This window comes from Pteronotus mesoamericanus, unplaced genomic scaffold, assembly GCF_021234165.1.
Source record: "Pteronotus mesoamericanus isolate MK-2021 breed Mesoamerican mustached bat unplaced genomic scaffold, CSHL_Meso_final contig_78, whole genome shotgun sequence".
Classification (NCBI taxonomy): domain Eukaryota; kingdom Metazoa; phylum Chordata; class Mammalia; order Chiroptera; family Mormoopidae; genus Pteronotus; species Pteronotus mesoamericanus.
Window position 1 is genome coordinate 8,775,431 of NW_026555258.1, and position 23,871 is coordinate 8,799,301.

The 23,871-nt window shown below is 41.2% G+C and overlaps 1 protein-coding gene across 1 annotated transcript in view; it reads left to right on the plus strand.

Annotated features, from left to right (window-relative positions):
- Window positions 1-23,871, plus strand: part of PSMB7 (proteasome 20S subunit beta 7) — a 51,885-nt gene that overhangs the window by 17,248 nt on the left and 10,766 nt on the right. The window contains exon 6 of the mRNA XM_054584394.1: window positions 7,383-7,441. Coding sequence (XP_054440369.1) covers window positions 7,383-7,441 — 59 coding nt within the window. The remainder of the gene's footprint in view (window positions 1-7,382; window positions 7,442-23,871) is intronic.

The following is a 23,871-nucleotide window of genomic DNA, read 5'->3' on the forward strand; positions in this document are numbered from 1 at the left end:
GTGTGATCCCAGAGCCTGCTGCCGAGCGGGCACCTGGCATGGTTTGTTTGAGGGAATGAGTTGCAAGTTGCCTTTCGGAAAGGTGCATGAGCAGAAGAGCCAGAAGACTCTCTTGACCCCACTTCTTTTGACTCTGTTGCCTTTAAACTACCTGAGCCTCAGTTTCCTTGTCTGTAAAATGGGGAAATGCCTACATCACTTGAGCTTAGGGTCTGGGACCTAAAATGCCCTCAGTAAATCTTCCGCGGCCCTGTCTGGGAGGTTGTGAGCGTAGACCTTAAAGCAAATTTCTGCCTGCTGGCTTTTGGATCTTTCCTAGAGTCTGACTTAGAGCTGCAGGTTTTAGAAATTATTTCAGTCTTTGTTGTTTCTTCAGCATGTTTAATAACATAATTTCTAGAATTGCTGTTTGATTTAGTTACTTTAATGAATTCTGTAAAAATAACATTTCATGTTTAAAAAAAGTCCTGCTCTCCTCAAGCCATTTTAATACAGGTGTTTGTAAATATATAGAGCAAGTAAAAGCAATATCTTGCATAGTAAAGACTAATTTAATTTTTTTGAATGGGGCTATTTAATTTTTTTATTAAATAAAAACTTTATTTTTTCCATTAGGATTTGTTCCCTTTATATTTCCCCCAACCCCCCAAAAAGGGCCGTTTTAAAATAAAGATTCAGAACAGGCTTTTGAGGGGTATTGCCAAACAGTGAATGACATCTGTTTAATCATTCAAAACATTTAACTAAAATCCCAGTCTCGTTTGAATTTCCATGCAAAAAAAAAAAAAAAAACAACCCAACACAAATTAACTATATCCAGATGTGTGGCAGTTGTTCTGCTGAAATCTGAAGAAAAGCAAGTTAGATAGTATGCTTTCTTGGGGTGGGGAGCTATGAAAATATAGGTGCTTTTATGCTTACTTGCTAATCTTGATTTTTAAGTTTTTGGCTTTGCTCCTTAAGAGGGAACATGGTGGAATGGAAGGAATGCGAGGCACTTTAAATTTAGACGACCTGGGTGCAGATTCCTGGCTTTGCCAACCACCGGCTGTGTGATCTGGGCAAATTCCTTACCTCCGAGGTTTAGTCTCTCCCTTTTGCAAAACAGGACTGCTGCTACCTGACATGTCTGAAGAGCAGACAAAACCCGTGTGACTGCTTTGAAATTTCTTCAACACCACGTGTAGTGTTTGTGTGGTCCTTTTAGTAATTTGTTGGCCACCGAGTAGACTTCTAGATAAGGGGGATTTGGCTTCGTTCGCACTGATATGCTCTAGGGACTTCATTATTATGATGATTTTTACCTCTTAGACCATCCTATGGAAGGACGCTGGTAGACACTATATATTTATTTGTTTGTGATGATTGATTACTGTCGTTACTTGGGACTATTGACTCATGCATGGATTGACCTTCAGGCCCCTGTGTACAAGTTTCAGGAGCAAGCTGCACGCTGCTGCGGGCACACAGCGCGGCTGTGACAGCTGGGAAGGGCTTGGTCTTTGTGCTTTTCCTCCTCCCCATGCCTCCACGAGGTTGAATTCTCATTTTCCCCAGCTTGTACCTTAAAAGATTGTAATTAATGTGTGGTCTTTGAAGAGAGATAAGAAAATAATTTTTAAAAAGTAAGCAAAAAGAAAATAGCACCACCCAGGAATAAGCATAATGTTTTGATTTATGTTCTTCCACATTTGTATAACACATATTATATAAGCATATCTGTTAGTACTGCTTCTGAACATATTTTTCTTCCCACTGAATATTAGATCATGGACAACCTTCCATTGCCCAAAAATACCGCCATGTTTAATGAAAAAAAAAAAATATATATATATGGTATTTTGCTGCTTATACCTAATTTGAGTACTTGTCCATTAATTTCTGTAGGATAATTCTCTAGCAGTAGAATTGCTGTTTGGTGGGTATGTATAGCTTTATGCTTTCTCATTTCTACTTTTGAATGGCCCATTGGAAAAGACCTGTTCACATTCGCTTCTCCAAGCATGCTAGAGTGCCCTAGTCGCTGCGCCTTGGTCAGCAGTGGGTAGTGTTCTTTTTAATCTTTGCTAATCTAAAAGGCAAAAAGTTACTTAATTTCAATGTGTATTTCTTCAGTTACTTGTGAACTTGAACAGTGTTTCTAAATGTGTACAGGCAGCTGCCTTTCTCTTTTCCATAAACCCATTTCCTTTCTTTGTTGGTGCACTGATGGTGTTTTTCTGTGAGCTCTTTTCAGTTATTAATGTCTTGTTTGCTGCTCGTATTTTTCTGAATTTCGGGGCTTATATTTTACATTGTTTATAGAAGTTATTCTCTCTCTTTTTGAGCCAGTGTTCTGTTATCGATAAGAACAGATATTTCATTTTAAAAAGATTGGCTAGCGATCTGGCCCCTTGTGACATTCGTGCCTGGGACTCCGTTCTCCTGGAGGTCAGCAGCATGGGTGACCCGCGGTATCATCTTGAAGATCTGCGGGTGAGGCAGTCCCTGATAGTCAGACACGGGGAGCAGACCGTGCTTCCCGGCGCTCACAGAGGCATCTGTTAACGGAGGAATCCTTTAATGAGCACCCAACAGGGCAGCCAGGGCAAGGCAGTGCCCTCCTGGGTGACCGCATTGGGTTGAGTGCAGAGCAGTCCCTGGCCCCATCACGGTCTCCCTCCACGCGCGGCCTGGCCGCTGGGAGGTTTGCTGCTGGGTGGTTTGGGAGTTGGGAGTGGTTGAGCCCAGCGGGTGTGTGTGGGTCTTGTGGGTGAGCTTGAGGGAGGACAGTGGGTGCAGGAGGTAAGTCGGTGGATAACTAGGTAGTCATAAACAGTGTCTTGCACAATCATCTCTCTAAATTCTGGTCACTGAATTGCACCTTGTTTTTCTTAAAGAGCTCTGCTCTGGAAGCCACACTGGCTACTCAGTAACTGTGGGTGGGCTGAAATAGGCAGCCTTGGTGGAGGTTGCTAAGGAGCAGCTACATGGAAACTACTGATGAGACAGACAGCTTTGGTAATAAAATGCAGAAATCCAAAGAGAGCATTTTGCTCCTATGATATCACGGAGATTTGGACCAGACGAAGATGTATAATAGGACATGGCTTTGTGGGTTTAAAGCCTTTTTTTCTTTTTGAAAATGGAACTTGCTTTACATTTGAGTTTGTCTTATATTCATCCCAGTGTGGTAAATTAGGCAATGAATGTTCTTTGAGACTTGATCAAGGCATTTACTGCTGTCATCGCTCCTTGAGGGCCAGCGCTGAGCCTCCTCCGCTCCTCCATTTGGAAGCTGTACTCAAATCAGCCCAGCTTAATTCAACAAATTCTATTTAGTGCTCGCTGCGTGCCAGCAACTGCATGGCATGGGGGTGCGGACATGAAGGGATGGGCACGGCACAGCGGTGAGAGTGACAGACCTTTGCGTGCACGCGGCCGTCAGCGACGGCTTCCGGGAAGAGGTAATCTCAGCTGAGGCCTGAACCGCGGGCTGTCGGGGGCAAAGGGAAGGCCGTGTGTGTCTGCTCTGGAGTGCTGTGGCATGTAGAACTTTCTGTATGAGAGAGGGACAGGGTCACAGCTGAGACAGGAATCCTGCCCTGTGCTTCTTCGTCCTGTAATCTTAAACAAGAATCTTCAGTGGGTTGTTGGGAGGATGATTAAATGACATATGATGCGTGACACACAGTGGGTGCTCCACAAAATGCTCTGTTTCTCCCCCTTTGGCTGCCTTCTCCCTTCTGGAAGTGCCTTGAGGGCAGGCCCGGCGCTCCTTGCCCCTAGAGCGCGTCTTACATTGGTGAGAAGCACATTCCCTCTGACACCAGGCTCCTTCACCTGACACGCCTCCTGTGTACAGCAGGGGCGCCTGTGCGGAGTACACTGCCCCCTGGGTTCTCTTGTTTGTTTATTTCTTAATGGGTAACCAAATAGTTCTGATTGTTTTTGGAATAGAGAATCGGGGTAAATGTTCCTTCAAAGAATTTTTCCGTTAGTTTTTGATGTGAAAGCGCCAGGTTAGGTAGGTTGATGCTGAGATAATGAATGTCTTAGGGTATTGTTATGGTTTATGGGGGAAATGGGATATAAATATTTAAACATTTTGTAGATCACATAGTTGCTATACTGGTATGGTATCTGCCTGATGATTTATTGTACACACGTAGTTTTAAGAGGTGGTGAAACAAAATCTAGGAAACTTGAATGAAGTTATTAAAGAAGGCTGGTCTCATTGATTTTACCTTTTTTTTTTTTTTTTTTTTGAGATTATATTTCTTTATTTATATAGAGAGGAGAAGGGAGGGAGAAAAAGAGGGAGAGAAACATCAGTCTGTTGCCTCTCACATATCCAGGCATGTGCCCTAACCAGGAATCAAACCTGCAACCTTTGGGTTCAGTTCCCAGGCTGGTGCTCAGTCCACTGAGCTGCACTAGCCAGGGCTACCATCTTTTTTTCATAATGGCCCACTCCTTATGCTTTTCCCAGGTTACATTGCCTTGAAATGGTGTAGAAACTTACATCTTGTTCTCTTACCACTTTGGGCAATTGCAGTCCTATTTGAAATTCTAACTTCAGTTTTCTAAATAGCAGGCACACATTCAGAGTTTCCTAGAAACCTGTTGACAAAAAGTCAGCTGTCCTAGCACTTCTGTGTATTTCTGAAAAAAGGGGGCGCCAAAGTCCTCCTTTCCTAAAAAGCCAGGAACAGGAGGTAATTTGCAAGTGATTTAGAAATTGTTTTTAATGTTGATTTTCCCTTTATTTTCAAGTTTATTTGGAGTCTGCTTATCTTTGATTTCAGGGGAAGCAGAATCAGGCAGTTTAGCAAGCTCCTGATTTCCAGAAAACTCCTTGTGGTGGGGGGGAGGTAGGATTGTAGGGGGTAGCTATAAAGGGGGAAGCAAAAATACAGTGTAATAAGGACCTATGTCTTTTTTGTGTTTGCCTCTCCTATATCCTACAGCTCTTAAAAATCACTGTCTCTGATAATGTGAGTGGCGTCCTCACACTGGATGGACACTTTTTCTTTTAAGAGTTTGTTTATTCGTCCTAAGAGTTTAGAGTTAGTATGTAATTCTCACTTACAGGAGTTTTATCTCCAGCATTGTTTCTAAGTGGGAAAACAATGTTTTTGATAAAAGAAGAGTTATTATATTGGGTGGGAGATATTGTTCATTTCTTGAAATGGTGGCTGGAGCCAAGCAGAAGGAAATAGATGTGTCCAGGAAAAAAATCAGAGTAAAACTAATTTATTTACTGTGAAACTGCCAAAGAAAGGATGGCAAAGGAGAAAATACAGGGTTAGTAAATTTTAAGGAAGAATGCCTTTAAGGTAAGCTTGGTTTTACGTTTTACCCTTTTACAATAATTGATTCCAGTTTTCCACAAAGCTGTTGGCTTTTAGGTAGATACCCGCCCTTCTGTTACCCTTTTTTAATGTTTCTCTCTGGCCACATTGGAAGAGGCGAGCCTGCTGTTGTGTGCTCTATAGGAGCGTTTTGTATCTTGAAGTATTTTTTTCTGAGATTTCGTATTTGCAGTTTCCTTGTTTCTTCATGACTGCTCTCCTTTGTTTCTACACAAAACCAGCATTTTTATACTACTAAGTCTAAGATTGCTCCTCACCTGTGCCTTAAAACACTTAGATTACTTTCCCCCTTAATCCCTGAATCTCAGAGTAAACGTGTGACTCACAAAATATTAATAGACGTTACTCTATTTCCAGATTTTAAAGGACACATTTACTATGAAATGAAGAGGTTTGGTTTTGGTGAATTTGCTCTTGCATATCAGCTAATTTTATTTGCGTGTGCTAGATTAGTATCTCTTTAATTTCTGTCCTTTGCAAATAGCTTTTAATATCCCTTTAGATTCCTGGGTTTGTTTGGGGGTTTTTTTGTTTTGTTTTTAAGGAGAAAAAATTCTGAGAGGGGAAATGGGGTTGCCTTTTGCTTCCAAAGTCTAAATGAATAGTCATTGCTTGTAATGCCGGCCTACACTTGACGCTTCCTACTGCTTTAGATGTGATGTATCCGGTGCTGTGAAGGTAATGATCCTCAACCGCAGCAATATTCCGTAACAGGAGTATCTGTCATATTCATTGGGATTACCATGTTCATTGATTTGTGTCTGTAAATCTGCTGTTTCTACCCTTTAAATTTGATCTATAATTGGACCTCCTTAAATGGTTCAGATAAGGTAGTCTGTATTTTCTCAATGCAGCGTTGCTGTCAGCTTCTCCTTTTTCATTATACATTCAGCAGACTTGATAAAATCAGCAGGACACCTCATTTGAAACTGTTTAATCGCTGCCTTTTTCCTTTGCTAAACCATTGAGGTGGTCAAGCGATGTACACAAATCATTTTAAATAGAAAATATGGTTTTCTCTGTGACCCAGCTAAATAGATAGTGTTATGCAAAACAAGTTAAAAAGTAATAAATGCCAAAAAAATCTTCTAATTGGTGTAAAAAATTGTGGGCAACTCTATCTTCCCTCCAAAAGTAGAGTATCCTGAAATATTGCCAGGACCGTAAAGACGAGATGATGGTTTCCTAAAGCTTCTCTGGTTTCTGAACAAAGCAAGTTTAATTTAAAATTTCAAATAGCGCTGCACTGCCTTTTACATCCATTCAAAGGGAGCCTGTACTTATTTGTAATGCCTTTCCTTTACATCCCGCTTTTGTAGGGAGAAATTTGCTATTTGTTAATATCTATACCGTATAACCTTTCAGCCATTTACTGTTGTGATGATAAATTTTTGTTTCTTTGTCTGTCATTTTGTCTACTCAGCTGTTAGTCTTCAAAGTACAAACTAAAAATAATAGCTCCAAATAAATGCCACATAATAAAGTGTTTTACAGTTGTAGCTGGAATCACCTGGTGACTGCAGCCCGTAGGCCTATCACCATTGCCGGCGCTGTAGTTCCTTCCCTGCGTGTCAAGGTGACTCTGCCAGGGCCAGCTCATTAAAACAATCTATTCCCTCTGACTGGCTTGGTATTTAGCGCTATACCCAGCAGCCTGCCAAGGCACAGGCGTGCAGCACAAGGCTCTGAGCGTAGGATATCTGGAATTACGCGGCATTCACTTTTTGAAAAAATACAGATTCTCTGTAAATTCATTTTCCTGCTTCAGCATTTCATTGTAAATTATTTACTATTACTCCTGTCAGTAGTAGAAGTAGGGACAGTTGCAGGTTTACCCGAGATAGTGGTAAGTGTGACTGCAGGCTTTTGAAGAGCAGTGTTTACCTGGTTTATGTGGCCCTGTAGGATTAATATTTACACTGTACTTGAGTGTGACATTGGGTATGTTTTGCCATTGTTGCTGCCCTGAGGTAAACTTGAGAAGCTGAGAGTTGGTAAATACACTAAAAATGCATGTTTTTCTTACAGGTTCTGGCTCCTTGGCAGCAATGGCTGTGTTTGAAGATAAGTTTAGGCCAGATATGGAGGTATGTAAGTCCCTGCAGTTGTATTCTTTCAGATATTTTTCCAGTTGTATGCCGGACATGTGCAAATTGCCGATTTCGCCAGAGCTCGTACAGCGCTGTTGTTAGTTGGAATGCTCTTTGGCCCAGGTGCTGTGTCCGCGGAGAAGGGCGGTTGCCCGGGGAGAGCTTCCCGTTGGAGTGGCCCGGCCCCTGCCCCGGCCGTGCCCTCTCTCAGGCTGGAGGGGCCGGCCCTCTCCTGTTCGCTGCTCTGGCCTCTGGGCTATTAGGAGGCTTCTTGGCTGTAAATGCTGCTGCATTGTCAAATGTTTTCTTGTGCACTAAGCTTTCTGTGTCACAATATCTCTGAATGACAGGTTTTTTGCTTTCTCACTAAGAATAGTGAATGAATGTTTTTGTATGTCACACAGACCTGGTCTAAAAATGGGGGCAGTTTTAAAAATCCTTTAACCTTGTTCTGCATTGGCCTCTGGCAGCAGAGGACGGGGACAAGGTCATGTGCGCCGTGGACTGTTGTCAGAGTGTGATGGATCTAGTGTCTCAAACACGTTTATAAAGACATCCTTTTATTATATTTTCTGTGGTGGTGAGGGAGGGTGGTATCTGCTGAATGATATTCCACCCAAGTCTGCTTTAATGATAGATACCCCCATTAAGCAACCCTCTGACCCCCGAATCTCCAACAACAAGCCCGCAGGTCTTCCATCGTCATTGTCATAGGAGTGTTCAGTGTGCTTGGACACTTCATTTTGCCGCATTGTTTCTCCTTGCCATCACACCAGCTTGCAGGCACGCAGTCCTCAAGTCAGCCTTCATCATCTGCTCTTGGTTTTTTGATAGATGCTAATTTTTGATGGAGAGTATCCACTTGTTTTCAACAATTAGTAGGCTGTTTATGAGTGACTTACCCCCTTTTTTTTTTAATGTAGGTTTCTGTCTCCATAGTATTGTTTTGTTTAGATACTAAAGGATGTCTCTGGGAATTACTTTTTGACAATGCTTTATGCCTAATCATCCTTGGAGAGGATTTCATATTTAAAAATTTTTGTTCTTTCACCAGCTCATTCTCTTTGGAGCACCAGGTGTCATTGGAGCTCTGAAGCTCACTCTGCCGTTCAGGTTTGGGCCAAGTGCCGTGAGAGCCAGAGAGTGTAGGTAGGATTGTGGGTGCTGCTCAGCCAGCACAGGGGTCTTCTGCCAGAAGCCACATCGCCCTTGGTACGTGAGGATAGCACACAGATGTGACTAGGTTGACGATGGCTAGATTTCTTCCCTTTCTGGGACATCTGTAGGAATAAAAACACCTGACGAAAGATAGGATTTAGCTGGGTGTTTTATACTAAAAACAATAGTGCTTTGCTCCAATTAAGAGTAGTAAACTGGTCCCAGGTATCAACTCTAAATGAGATTAGGATTGTGTTCTCATTTCTCAATGTGAAAATTTATTCCCATATCAGCATTATTTTTTGTTTGGGTTTTTTAAATACAGAGGAAAAAGAAGACTTACTAGGTCACATAAAAAGAAAAAGAGGAAAAATGTCTTCCAGTCTTGTAACTAAAGGAGAGGAGTTCCTGAGGCTCCACAAATCCATTAGAAATAATGAAGGTAGAGGGAGAAGGACTGGTGATTTTCGTTGGAGAATTGCTTCAGTAATGTCAGGCCCTCCTTTAAACCACATTAATCTTTTCACATTTTCTTGAAAGCTTTGTCTATTTCCAATTGATTGGGACCTGCATATGTTAAAGAAAAATGAGAATTGCAGAAAACCTTGAAGGTATGGTGTATATTAAAAGTGACTTAATACTCTGCTAAAGTAATTTTACATTATTTGTTTAGAGTTTGGATTTGAAATTATTCAAAGGCCATGAATTTAATATTGATGTGATTTGGGGAAGTGAAGGGAATGTGGTCATGCTTTCAGTAACACTCCTAATACTATTATCAGTCTGAAGACTGCTGCTTATCAATTTTTATCTGTAACTCAGAGTACTTAATGTCTTGAATTAGTTGTGAGACCTTAAAACAGGTTGACCAAATTCCCGTTTCAGATTGATTACTCAAATTTATAATTTCAGGTAATTTTATTCACTGCGGTTATTGAAATTTGAAGCAGACTGACAATCAACAAAGTCATTTTTATTAAGGTGGGGGTAGCACTTGCTTCTCCAGTGATGTGAGTTTAAAAGTAAATAATAGGCAAATAATACTGTAACGACTGTCAGTAGATTACACTTTAAAAATCTGAAGGCATGTTGAGAGATACTAAAAAGGTGTACAGTGAAGACCATGCAGCTAACTGCTGGCCACACCACTTTCTCTTGTGAAGAGGAAATGACACAGTGTCAGTGGAAGGCTGAGACTGTCTAGCAAAGTTGTGAGGACACTGTCTTAGTGACTGACTGTGTTGGGAAAGAGAATTTGGCCGAGGTGTCATTTGGTTCTGCATATGCACAGAAATCAGGGAAACGTTTTTTTGGTTTCAAATTTCCAAACTTTTTAACTTCTGTCTTTTCAGAAAGCTATTTTTCTGGGGCAAGAAACCCTCCATAATTTTCCTTGTCTATTTTGAGACTGCAGGGTTGGATGACTACGTCTGCTTATTTCCTTTCCGTAGGGAAAGGATTCTGGATGTGCCTCAAACAGAAACTCAGGGGAACGTCGCTGCCTCTCTGATCTTGTAGGATTGCAGGACAGTAACTGCTGCCCACTCCACAGAGAGTTGTGTTGGGAAGGGACAGTTTTAGGCCATCTATCCTGAATGGGTTACCATTTTCAGGCCCTGCTCATGAAGCAGACTCTTGGCTTTATTGTTAAATAAGTTAGAGGAAACCCATAGTTCGTTGTTGTTGTTGTTGTTGTTGTTGTGTGTGTGTCTGAACTATTACAGACCTGTTCCTGGGGCAGTGCAGGGCCTAGACTATAGTATTTATGGAGTGAAAGTCCCTCCCTCCTTAAAAACCTTCAACATTTCCTCACTGTGTTTAGCTGCATGGTCTAGTATGGCAGCCACCAACCACATGTGGCTATTGAGCACTTGAATGTGGCTAGTCAGAATTGAGAGGTACTGTAAATAGAAACCACCAGATTTCAAAGACTTAGTACAAAAATTTTTTTTAAATCTCAAGAATATTTATATTTATTACATGTTAAATACAGTACTGTTTTATATTGGGTTAAATAAAAATATTAAAATTAATTTCACCTTATTTTACTTTTTAATGTAGCTACTAGAAAATATAAAACTATATATGTGGTTTGTGTATTTCTATTGGACAGGGCTAGTCTGCCATCTTTTCTTGAGCTTGTCACTTGCATACCACATTTAAGGTTTCTACGATACCCAGGTGCACCTATACTTTTTGAAAAAATTTTTGAAATTAACTCACTGTATTATAAATTGAGGTATCATTTACATACAATAAAATGCAGTTGGATAGGTTTTGGCGTTTGTAATTAAATGAGTAACCGAGGCTCAAATAAAGCTCTAGAGCACGTTCTTCACCATAGGCAGCCTCTTTGCAGTCACTTTCCTTCTACCTCTTCCCCACAGCCACTTCAGTTCATCTTTTTATTTTAAATTTGTTTTTAAAAATATGTTTATACATATGAAATCTTGAGCTTGATGTTCTGGATATATTTTTTCCCAAGACATACGAAAATGAATGCATACTATTAATATAAATAAAAATGTGTTTGTGTAGCACCATCATGTGTAAGCCCAGGGTGTGAATATTAACCCTTGGAAACATAGGCCTACATTCCTGCTCCACTTCAGCCCTTCCTACCTCCTCCCTGTTCCTCGGATATACTGCGTTCTTGCTGATGAATCCTCCTCGCTGCTGGTGTCAGCCAGCAGTACCCTCAGTTGCTTCCTCATTTATTTGTGTCCCATGGTTTTGTGGCTGTTTTCAGAGACATCTCCCCTTCCCCCACTTGCCTTGAGAGAGGGAGATCCTTGAGAGAGGGAGATCCTTGAGGGCAGGGGCCGTGAAATCACCTCTGTATTTCAGCCTCAGATATTCAGGAGGTGTTTGTTGAGTTGAGACAGGATAACCCTGAACTACAATAAAGTCTGAGTCATCAAAAACCACCTGGGAAATGGAGGGACTTTCTTCCCATCTGGAAAGTGCTGAATTTTTTTTTTTTTTTTTTTTGAGATAAGAGAGGAAGATAACTAGTACACTTCTCAAATAATACACAGTATTGAGGTAGAGTCAACCAAGCAAACATCCCATTAGGTACATAGGCAAGGAGAAAATGGGGCAAAAGGCAGAAATGCTCATTGGGAAATTATAGACCAAAAAGCAGAACCGCTGAGCCTAGCTGCGATTCAGAAACGCCTGTGCCTGGCCTCTGCTGTTTCCAGTTGTCTGAGCCAGGTCCTTGCCCCAAGTAAAAGCCCCACTTCATGGTTTCAGGGAAACTGCCAGCTAATCATGTGCGCTTAAGACACATTAAAAATCTTTAAAAATCCTACCCCGGTTATAGCCCTAATGCTGCCTTTGGTGATCTTGTAATTTTCATTTTCTTGATTTTCTCTTTGCTGTTAGCCTGGAAGTCCTTCTAGCATGGTAACTGGTACACAGTAGTTATTCAGCTTACTGTGTGGTTGAATGAGTGGGTGGATAAAAAGGTGTTAAAAGCACCTTTACCTAGTATAATAAATAGTTCCTAATTTGATAACTTCAGCTTTAGTGTTCATAGTATACTTAGCAGTGATAAAAATGAAGGCATCAAATATTGTAGTACTTACTGGTGATAAATCTCACACTTTACTTTTATCTTCAGAGGTGCTTATTTAGGCATTGTACCTATGTATCAGCAGAATAGTGCATTTTGAAATGTGAAAGATGACCTAATGACAAGGGGTCAGTTGGAGGGTTTTTTTCCTTTTTTGTGTGTGGTGATGAATTACATGGAGCCATTCCCCCAGATTTTTTTTTTTTTCTCCTGTTGTTTAGGCTGGTATAGGAAGTAAGCCCTGGATTCTGGGTATTACCCACAGGCTACCTAGACTGGAAACGAGGGATAATCACACTGTGGCCTTTGAGTCCTTTTTCCAGTTAAGTGTAAGGAATTTGACCACAGTCCTTGGCATATGATGTTAGCTTCATGGGAGTCTGTATCTTCAAAATTGCCAAAAGTGCTGAAATGAAAACAGATTGTATTTTAGGGTGGGGAGGGAGTTAAGGAAGCAAATCAGGTAACTCAGGTTTTCCTTCCATCCCATTTCTTTGTAAGAAGGAATGTTTTCAGTTGGCCCAGTGAGAAATTTAAACTCTTAAAGATTATAATTCATTAAAATGGGTAGAAGATTAATATTTAGTCTGTCAAGATCAATACTGTTCCCTCTTTGCACTAATTGCCAGACTCGTGTGCGAGGGCCGCTGAAGGGTAGTGGTGTGCGGCAGGACCCTCACATCACAGGGAGATGATTCAAAGGCAAACTGTCCTGCACCCTCTGGTATTGACTTGCAAATTAGCATCTGGAATCTAATTAAACAAGCTTAATGAAAGTAGCGGCTGAATGCTGCTAGAAAAGACAATCAGCTTCCCCCCCTTCTCTGATACATATTCTGTACTATTGAAGTTGGTCACCAAACATATCATGTGAGCACAGTTAAAAAAATTAGCATTTATTTGAAGAATAGAAACTGTTTTTCATTCTGTTATGCATTTGGCATGCTCTGGCGTCCCATGAGAGCCATGCCATAGCAGATAGTGCACAATATTTATAAATCCATGACAGGCAATAATAGCAACTTGAAAAATTCTTTTGCTAGAATCTCAAGTTGAGAGCTGCCAAAAGCTGAGAGGATCAGATCTGCAGTGGCAGCTGCCGTGCCCTACAGTTAGAATTCTAGACTTTGAAGATGCTCAACTTAAAGAAACGAAGACTGCAGGCTTAGCCAATTTTTGCAGGTTTCTAGAGCTCTGGCTCTCTGCCTTTTGAAGATGAGTTGCTGAATCTTCTACCACTGCCTGAGGCATGCTAACACCAGCAGGATCTTTTTTCTCCTAGTCTTAGTGTGTCTTCAGTTTTAAGTAGCACATGCTTAGTGCCAGCTGTTATGGTCCTTTCTTTGGTTGCGGTACCGAGGGATGAGCTCTTACCCCACACCCTTCAGAGAGAAGCTATGAAGATAGATGGTGACGTATACAAGTGCCACTTCAGCTGTCTGATTTATGGAGTCATATTTCATCACTCAGCAAGTGCTGGCCTCTGGAGAAGCCCTTATAGATTGCTAAAGATGTGAGCAGCCGTCTCCCTAAAGGCTCATGGTTACCTCACAACCGTGGCGCCAAACACCTAGCTACGGAGGAAACAGGATTAATCTGTCATTGCAGGCAGCTATAGATCCACTTTAAATAATGAAAGAGTTGATACCAATGTGGTATCCTGACAGCAAACCTTAGAAGTAACTCTAGGGCGTTGTTTTTTTAGTCCTGTAATAGAAAGACACTGAAGTCACCCATCTCTTTGTGCTTTGGAGATGGACAATAGTGTAAGAGCTCGGCGTTGTTTTGATTTAAAAAAAATAAATAAAAGAATCTGTTCAGTTTGGCAAATCGACTGCTCCCAAAGGAAAACACGGAGTACGAGTTAAGTGTGGTCCGGTGGAAGGGAGCACGGGCGCTCAGGGCTGAGTATCGAGCGGTAAGCCTGCTTCCACCGTCCTCACAGCGTGACTCTGGGCAAGCCAGGGCCCCGCACTGTCCATCTAGAAGGTGGGGATCCAGAGACCTGCCTGCAGGTGGCTAGCAGGATTAGATGTGGTCTGTAAAACACCTCATACGGTGGCTCACACAAAATTGTCTCTGAAATACGGCAGCTGCTTCTGTTTTTTATTCAGTAGTAGGATACAGCCATCACATAGCAACATCTAGCATGATTATATGTAGGTGCATCAGGCTTGGTGATTTATAGCATAATGTAGAGAGAGATGATTCTTCTTTTCCATCTTGCTTAAAATTGGAGACAGACCTGTGTGGTGGTCATAACGACGGAGGAGAAGCCTGTTTAACACATAATACAGGCTGCGAAGGATTTGCCTTTTTGCTACGGGGGTGGGGTGGGGTGGGGAAGGTATTGAAAACATAGTAATCACAATAGCTAATGCTTGTCGAGTGCTTCAGCTGCGTCAGGCTCTGTTCCAACAGCTTTTTCTGCCTTAGCTTACTCACATTTCAACAATTGTGTGAGGTTTGTACTTAGTTATACTCATTTTTAGAGAAAAAAATTAGGATATAGTTAGGTCAAATATCTTGCATGAGGCCACACAGCTAGTCAGTGATGAACTCATGGTTTGAGCCCTGGTCATTCTGATTTTAGAGCCCTCTGATGTAATTGATCGCTATGCTATTCTGCTTCTTTGCTAGGCCTGTAATTCTTTGACAGCAGAGAGGGGAAGACATCTCATTCCAGGTGAGCAGAGGTGTGGACTGCTTGGTCTGCACCTTTTCTCTGATGAGGTCTTGTGAAGACAGCAAGTAGCTAAACAAGCATTGGAAGGAACCCAGGAATAGAAAGGCACAAGGAAGTTGGAAATGCAGAGATGCTGGGAAATATAAATAAGTCATTTAGCTATGGAAGGTACTTTTTTTTCTCTTTGAATTCTAGATTTGTTTTCATCTTTTAACTGTCTTATACCCCAAATATCCTGTGATTGTTTTTCTCCCCAAAGTTTTCAAATATCCTTTATAAGAGAGCTCTTTTTCTCTATATAGCTAATGTTCAGAATGCATGGCCCTCTTCAAATTTAGTAATGAGACCAGGAAGTCTTTAAATGTTGGTGAATGGCATTTGTCCATTTGAGGCAAATCGTGAATAACTTGAACAAAAATAAAAAAATAAGCGAGACTAACATATTTGAATAATGAGGTGCTCTTTTTTTCCCAACTGCCAAAACTTTTTAATCTTTGTCAACAATTGTTCTGTCCTCCGTCCTATTTAGGTTGCATCTGTGCGACTCTGAGCTCAGGAGCCCTGACAAGCAGCATATGAATTCTGTATTCATTAGTGATCTTGATCCAAATGCCTCTGTCCCTGCCATGGGGGCTCAGGTGTGGAAGCTGCTGGCTAATCCCACCAGCTGACATTCAGAGGTTTAATGACTCCATAGGAAGGTGACCACTTGCTGGGAGGTTTGCTGACGGAACCCACACAGCAGACAATGGAGATCAAGGAAGACTATCAGTGTTTAGCTGAAGCACCTTCCTGCGCAACCTGAACCCTGTTGGCATCAAACAGAGTTTTAAGTAAATGAAAAATTTAAAAAAAAAAATCTGACCTTCAATAGCTATCATAACAATGATATTCCTGTATATATTGATACTGATTGTGTTTAAGACTGTTTTTCTTCTAGCACTTTAATAGGTGGCAGTTTAATGAGCTGAACTTGACTCACTTTTGCAGATTTTAAAGTTATGTTGGTCTGGTTGCTACATCGGTTTAGGTATCTTGCATGTTTGGGGAAAAATATCTAGTTAGAGCCAAAATTCACTCTTAGTAAATGCTTTTAGGGATTCATGCTGACATTTTTGTTTATTGTGATCTCTAGTGTTTAAAAAGTTATTATTAGAATGCAAGTTCTTGGATTGACTTTTGAGATGTCGCTAGATGTTTTGACATTGTTTAGTCTAAAAATGTTGGGGACGCCTTATTATTTTAGTAACAGCTTCATTGAGAGATGATTTACGCTGATACAATTTACCTACTTTATGTGTACAATTCAGTGATTATTAGTACATTCAGAGTTGCACAGCTATCACTACAGTCAACTGTAGAATGTTCTCATCACCCTCAAAAGAAGCCCCATGCCCCCTGGCAGTCACTCCCCATGTCCCCCGCTTTCCCAGTGCTAGGCAACAACTAGCCTATGTTCCGTCTTGATAGACTTTCCTGTTCTGGACATTTCTCATGGTAGGAATCATACAATATATGGTCTTTGTGACCGGCTTCTTTAACTTACAGTGTTTTCATAATGTTTCATTCCATGTTGTAGCATGTAGGGGTGCTTTATTTCTTTTCTTATGGTTGAATAGTGTGCCACTGTATGGACATACCATATTTTATTTATCCATTCATTAGTCAGTGGACATTTGAATTCTTTTCACATTTTGGCTTTTAGGAGTAATGCTGCTATAAACATTGGTGTAAAAGGTTTTGTATGGACATACATTGTTATTTTTCTTGGTATATACCTAGGAATGGGATTGCTGGGTGATACGTTTAACCTTTTCAGGAACTGCTAGACTGGTTTCCAAAGTGGCTGGCTCACTAGCGGTGTATAAAGATTCTAATTTCCAACGCTTTTCAATAGATACTTGTCTTTTCGATTGTAGCCGTCCTGGTGGGTGTGAATTGGTATCTCATTGTGGTTTTGATGGATTCCTCACTGCTTAAGAACCAATGCAGCCATGAAGCCGTTTAGATGGAACTGTTGAAAACACTCGACACTCTTCCTTACATACTGGATTTGGACAGTAATTAGATTGGTTGTGCATTTGTTTAAATACTGAAAGGTCCCTTTTAGAAGCTGTCCCTGAGGCTGTTTGTCAGTTTGCTTTTGGTCCTAATTCCTGCTTACTGGATCTCCTTAAGACCTGAAGCATTAGACATAAATTGTGTCTTTATTTTTGGGTCAAAAATGTATTAATTTTACCCAGTATTTTTCTCTCTAGTTGTATTTAATGTAAAGCATTAATTTTTAGAGATGTCAGAGCCCAAAGATACAATTTCTGGGGCACTGATTAGAAATATTCTTAGTAGGTATATCCAATGGAATTAAACAGTTAACTTGAGAAATGAACAGATATTCAGTGGATGATCTGGAGAATTACCATTAGACCTTTAGAATAGATGGTAATGGGAAGACCCTGTTGGTGGTTAAAGCTTCTCACCAGCATCAGATATGCTGAGTTGTCCTTTTAAAAAGTAAGTTTTGGCTTCTGAGTTTGAACCCACTGGTAGGCCAACCTTGGAGAGGGAGAAAGGGACTTCTTCAGTTAAGGTTATTTATTCCCTTGGATCTTCCTGCTCACATTTTTTTTTTCTTTTTAAAGATTTTAATTTATTTATTTTTAGAAAGAGAGGAAGGGAGGGAGAAAGAGGAAGAGAGACATCAGTGTGTGAGAGATACATCGATTGGGAGCTGGTTCGCAGGCCAGCGCTTAGTCCACTGAGTCACACCAGCCAGGGCTTCTTGCTCACATTTTTATTTCATGGTGTTTTATAGGGCAAATGGAAGTTTTATTTGTTTTTTCACCTGATGGTTCAAGAGCAAGACTTTGCTCTCTACCATACAGAGTTTGGCATTTCACATGGAATTGCTTTCTTCTCTTTGGTTCTCTAGGATTCCTTAGTCTGCTCGACTTAGAAATGGCCACTTACATGCCCTTTCCTTTGGCCAAGTCTGTGTCTCCCTTGTCTCTGTATCTCTGGAGCCTCATTTCAGGGTGATGGCTGGTTATCATTTCCATCCTTGCCATTGTATTCTGCCTTTGAGAAAAGCTGAAGTTCAAAGTGGGATTTTGGGGGAAGGGGGTGAAAGAAATTTTAGAAAGCTTGTTTTACTCTTCCTGTGTTGTCTCAGGAAGTAAAAGGTATTCTAAGGGGGGAGGCGAATTAGGAAAGGTATAGTTTACCAAATTTCCAGTGAGCTGGGACTGGATTCCTCTTGGGGCCTGGCCTCTGGAATTCAAGAATCAACAAATCTTAGCAAAGTGACCTTGTATAAAATTTGAAGGCCTCTATTTCCAATTTTTTTAAGGAATAATGAAAATACTACAAATGGTATAACTGCCATCGTTATTGACTTTGAGAATTCTTTGTTGATTTTTCTGCCAAAAATATTTCTGTACAGTTTTCCCCCTCGCCCCATCTTCTACCCTGCAATGTAAATACTGAATTCATTTCCTTACGTAATCAATATGTAATCAGGCAGCAGTAACTCACTGGGGACTAACTGAGTACAAGGCATTGCACTGGGTGCTGTAAACTGGAGGTAGTGTTGAGAGAGGCTGTTCTGTCTGACGGTGGGAATTCCTTATGCAGCCATATGTAAGTAGATTGAAAAGAAGGGATTATTTGACTCTGTAGTAGATAGGTAATTATTTGTGATGCATTTCTTCGGAGCAGGTGTTCCATTTGAAATGTTTTCACTTTACGTGTTTCCTGTAACTGTGGAATGTAGGGGAAAATATACCATATAGGAGAAACATTTCACAAAGTATATTGCTTGCTGCACCTGTGGCAGAGATCCAGCAGGCAAAAAAAACCCCCAAAACATAACTTCTTTGTGACCAGAGACGTTATAATCAGAGAGGCAAGAGCTAGATTCGGGGATGATGTTGAATAAAAATAAATGCTTAGTGACTTTCAACAGTACAGGTAGAATTAAAAGGAAAGTATTATAGCTAATAGAATATTCTGCATCATGATATCAAAAAGAAAATGGACTTCTTTTTCTATCTCTTACCAAATCTAAGTGTCTGTGCTAACTTGGGTCTCAGGGATGTAATTTAAGGCACCAAAAGTATTCCCTTTATCTCAGTTGTCTTTTTCTGTTACTCAGGCAAAGCCAAGATACGGAATGTCATCGCTTCTTGGGGAAAAAAAATGAGATGTTCTTTTATTCACTGATTTTATTCCATTCTGGAAATCTCCTTTTGTAAAAATTTTGAATCATAGCTACTTACTGAGCAGTGGTTTTCAGGGGAATAGGGGAAAATCCCCCTGAATTTCACGTCAGGAGCGAGGCTGTAGCACACGTCCAAGAGGTCATCTGTGGTTGGAGGCTCGCAAGCTCTTGCACACCGGCTGTCCCACTTTCTTGTGTACAGGTTAGAGAGATGCCAGAAATGAAATGCAGGACTGAGTGTAACGGATGGTAGCTTACAATCTTATAAGTTTTACCTTGGCAGGTAATTTGGCATAAATTGTTAATGTAAATCTGGGTTAGTGGTGAAGACGTTATTTTAGTAAAAAAGATAAACTGCTGATTAATTCAGCATAGAACTCAATTACAAATTGAAAGTGTCTCTGCGGGACTCCCGGACCCTAAAGACAGCAGATGTTGAATTGATACTCCAGCATATTTCACAGTGGTATGAAATATTAACATGGTTTATTATACTTGTGTGGTGTGCAGGATCAGAGGGGGAGAGGGTGGGCATGTGGGTGTGCGGAGCGGCCAAACAGCACACATTTGCTAATATACACTGAAGTGTGATTAAGAATTTTAGGAAAGTTTCTTCTTTTTTTTAAACCAAATAGCTCCGTGGAAATAATTAAGTTTAAAATAACATTTGGGCTAGATATTTAAATGTGGTACCTATGTACGTTTACATTGTACATGTAAATGAACATAAAAATTGTAAACTTACTAACACAGAATTTTAAAATGGTAAATGAGACCTCTACCTATAAGAGTAGAGAAACTTGAGGGCTTGAACTGTATTTCAGTGAGTTAATTGTCAGCTTTCCTGAGCTGGAAAGTTTTCATGGGCTGCTGTGCTGTTTTTACCTTCTGATCTAAAACATATGGTAATTTCAAAATGCCCCTATAATTTGCACCCGCAGAGAAGTTTCATTTCTAGCCAAAAAGAAAAAAAAAGCTTCACAGTTTTCATATATCTGTATCAACTCAAGGGGGGGAAGTCAGCAAATTTTATGTATCGGAAGATCTGAATGGATGGAACTGCCAATATCTGAAGGGCTTGGCAATTCTTAAGAGGCATGAGAATAAAGTTGGCTTGGATGAGATATTTCAAAGCCATTACTACTATTATGACAGGGGGTTTTTTTGTTTTTGTTTTTTTTTTTTTTCTTTACAGCCTATATCAAGTCTAGGTTTTGCTAGCCAAAGTACAAACAGTTCCAAAAATAGCCAAATGATTACGGTAAGAACAAATATACCCTGGATACCCTCTGCTGTTGTGAAGCTTTTTAAAAAAGGTGCTTTCTCAAAAACTCTGAGACATAAAATTTGGTAAAAGCAGAGGGGCAGTGAGCAAAGGAACCAGAAGTTTCTTGGACCTACATCACTAGAACAACATTTTATATCCCAGTTGGAGCTGCCATTAAGGCTTTTGTAAACTGTTGAGAGGTGGTGGTCCTTCTGAGATGTAAAGGGCGCCCTTGCATTCCGGTCACCTGAGTTGGTGATCTCCAGCCAGGTGCCAAGCCCTGTGACCGGTTATGAGACATGGCCCCTTCCTTAGAGGCATTTGCAACCAACAGGGGTGGACAAGCCCACAAGCAGCTATTGAAATCAGGACGTGACAAGTATGAGAGAACAGTAGAGGTCGACACAGAAGAGGAGTTGGCGGCATCTATTGAGAGGGGCCTGTGAGACGGCTTCAGAGCATGTGACTCCTCACTTGAAATTTTTTTGTCTTGGGTGTGAAGAAAGAGTGCGGCAAAGAGGCCAAAGAGCAGGAGAGGAGACCATTCTAGCTGAGGGGGATCACGTACAAAGGTGTGGGACCTCCTCCTGCTCTAACTTCCTCTCTGCTGTGCGATCCTGGAAGTTCAGGCAGCTGAACGTCTTTGGAAATAGGAGAACGAAACTCCAGACAGAGTCTAAAGTTGTCTGGGCGGTCATTTCCTGAGTCAGTGTGGCCTTTTAATTAGCATCCGCTCTTCAGTGTGGCATGAGGCCGAGCTTAGCATCCCTGTCCCTGCATGTGAATATTTAGTTTAGAAAGCTGCCACGTTCCATTAGTGATGGTCGCGTTTCGGCAGTGGGTGCAGGAGCCGTGTAGACTTTTCAGATGTCCTTTGAGATTTACGTTGCAGTGTAATTGGGAGATGCTGGTACTTAGTGTGTTGTGCATGGCAGAATGTGAGATTACCTGCTGTAATGAGACCCCAGCAGCATACCGAGGGAAGGTAAAGTTTTAACCTTAACAGATAATGTTACTTGTGGGTTTCTGTGAGGTAATTTATACCACTCTTGCCTAACCCTGAAATTGTGCAGAAACAAAACATTTTTTAAAATGGTATAAGGTTGTGCTAAATAGATATTTTAAAATTCCACCGACTAGTACAGATTTTTGAAAATATTTGCGACGAACATTGTAGCCATAGAATGTGATCACACTTGTAGTCATCATCCTGTCATAATGTTGGAATATAGTGCTTCTAAAATTCGGACTTTGGTGATGTCAGAATATTAAAAAGATTTAAGGACCCGTTAGCTTAGATTCAGTTTCACGAGTTTCTTCTAGTCAGATCAGTGGAACCAGGGTGGTTGAGGGTAGGAAAAAGGGGCGTGACGGAAAGAACATGCGTGGGCTTTGAAGAGGTCTGGGTTTGGAGACTGGTTTTTGCCTCTTGTGTGACCCCTGTGGCCCGAGTTTATAAAATACAGAACTTACTGGTAAGGTGGGCTTATGCCCTTATTTGAAGGGAAGGGACCCCTCGCAGGACTGTGTGTGTAAACTGCTCTGGCCTAACAGACGTTCGCGCGCTCCTCCTCCAGCTGCTTCTTACTCTGAAACGTTAAAAGGAGACTAAAGTGCACTTGGCTTTTCTTGATCAGTTTTAGTTAAGATTTATAATCAACAAATGGCCTGATGGGAAAACTGTAAGTTAAATGATATCTGTTTTATTGACAGGCAGGATGGTTAAAAAACGATTTGATCCATTCTGTTTGCTGAGAGGTTTTGTACATGCATTTTAGGGAAATGTAAACATTTGAATATAGGACTGATACAGTGAATTTGATAGGTGTTTGCTTTGGGATTTGGTGAGTATACATGCTGTATTGGAGAAGTTCATCAGGATGGTCTTAATTTTGCCAAATGTAACAAGCCAGATGAGTAATGTCATGATAGAGTAGCATTATTTAAGCAATATATTTGCAACTTTGAAGAATTTTGGAGGCAAACTACTTTATAAACCCATACATAACTTATCATTTACATCTGGGGACTAGACAAGCATCTTATTCTTCTGGAGACAAATTGCTTGGAGGTTCTGTTGTCTTGAGTGAATAGAACATGGGCTCTGGAGTCAGACAAAGCTATGATGGATCCCAGACCTTCCGGTTTTGGCATGTGCCTTTGTGTTAGCCATTCTCCCTCGCTGAGCCTCGGTTTCCTGGATTTGTAAAATCGGTAGAAGGGTAGTGCGTATCTTAAAGGGCTGTTTGGAAGAGTAAGTGGAAAAGTGTGCTTGGCACTGTCCTACGCACAGTAAATACAGGTTTCTCCCTGCCTTCCTCTAGAACAGAATTTCTGGTGAAATGTAAGTGGAAATGTGCTGCTTAGCGCACTTACTGATAACGCCAGTAAATTCTGTGTGGGAGATGTGCATGTGAACGCAGCGTTTTATGGCATCATTTTGAATTTCATTTTCACTATAATGGCTACTTTCATAATTGATTTGCTTTAAATTGGGGATTGAAAAAATAATATATTGAATTCTCAGTTACCCCTTGCTTTGGTAATTCTGCAAGAGTTAGGCTTTTGACAGCTGTATGTGTGGACATTGGAGAAAGGGGTAGAATTGGGCCAGGTTAGCATCCATTGTGTGTTTCCTGCATTCCGGGCACTGCCAGCAGTTTCTCCTGTGCATAGAGTCCTTGGTTTAATACTCATGACCCCCCTGGTGCCAGATGGTTTTAGGTCTCTTTTGCAGATGAGGAAATTGGGGCTTTAAAATGTTGAATTACTTTACCACTATAGTCAAATAGCTCTTAAGTAGCAGGACTAGATTCATGCCCGGGTATCCTGGATGTTCACGCTCTTGAATTCTTTGTCTCTGCCTCTTCTCTCCCCCAGCCCCTGTCTCCATCTCCATGATCAATATAATGAGTATACCTTTCAGCCCCAGAGGTTAACGTAGGCCCTTTAGGAAGGCTCCCCAACTCACCCCAAGAATGTTAAGTAACAGAGTGTGTCTGAAGGCTGCGTGTGCTGGGGGTCCCAGGAAAACGTGCTGGTCCAGGGGCCTCATGTAGAAGAACCGGGTGGGAGCCCCTCAGGCCCGGGGAGGAGCGACTGCGTTACCAGGCCAGTCCTCCTCTGTTTCTTCGTAACTTCGCCTGGCACGGGGCAGACCCTCCCTTCGAGCTTGTTTATTTACAGCCTTTTGCTGCTTGCCTTCACAGTTAACCAGTCCGTTATACTCTTTCTCCCACATGCTCCAGAGGCCAGAGAGGCCTATTTTAAAAGCCCCCACCACCCATGAAATGGCACTTACAGGTTGGTTCCAGCCTAACGTTGGTTGGTTTTCAGGAAAACCTCAGTATACTTAAGCTGGCTCTACTTTTATCTTGTCCTTTTATGGTGATACCCTTATGAGTGCCTACTCAGAAGCTTACCAGTGTCTAGAGTATATAATTAAGTTCATCATTGTCTCCCATCGACCCACCAGAAACGGCTGCCAAGAAGTTACGTAGGCCTTCTGTGAAGGCTGAGTTTG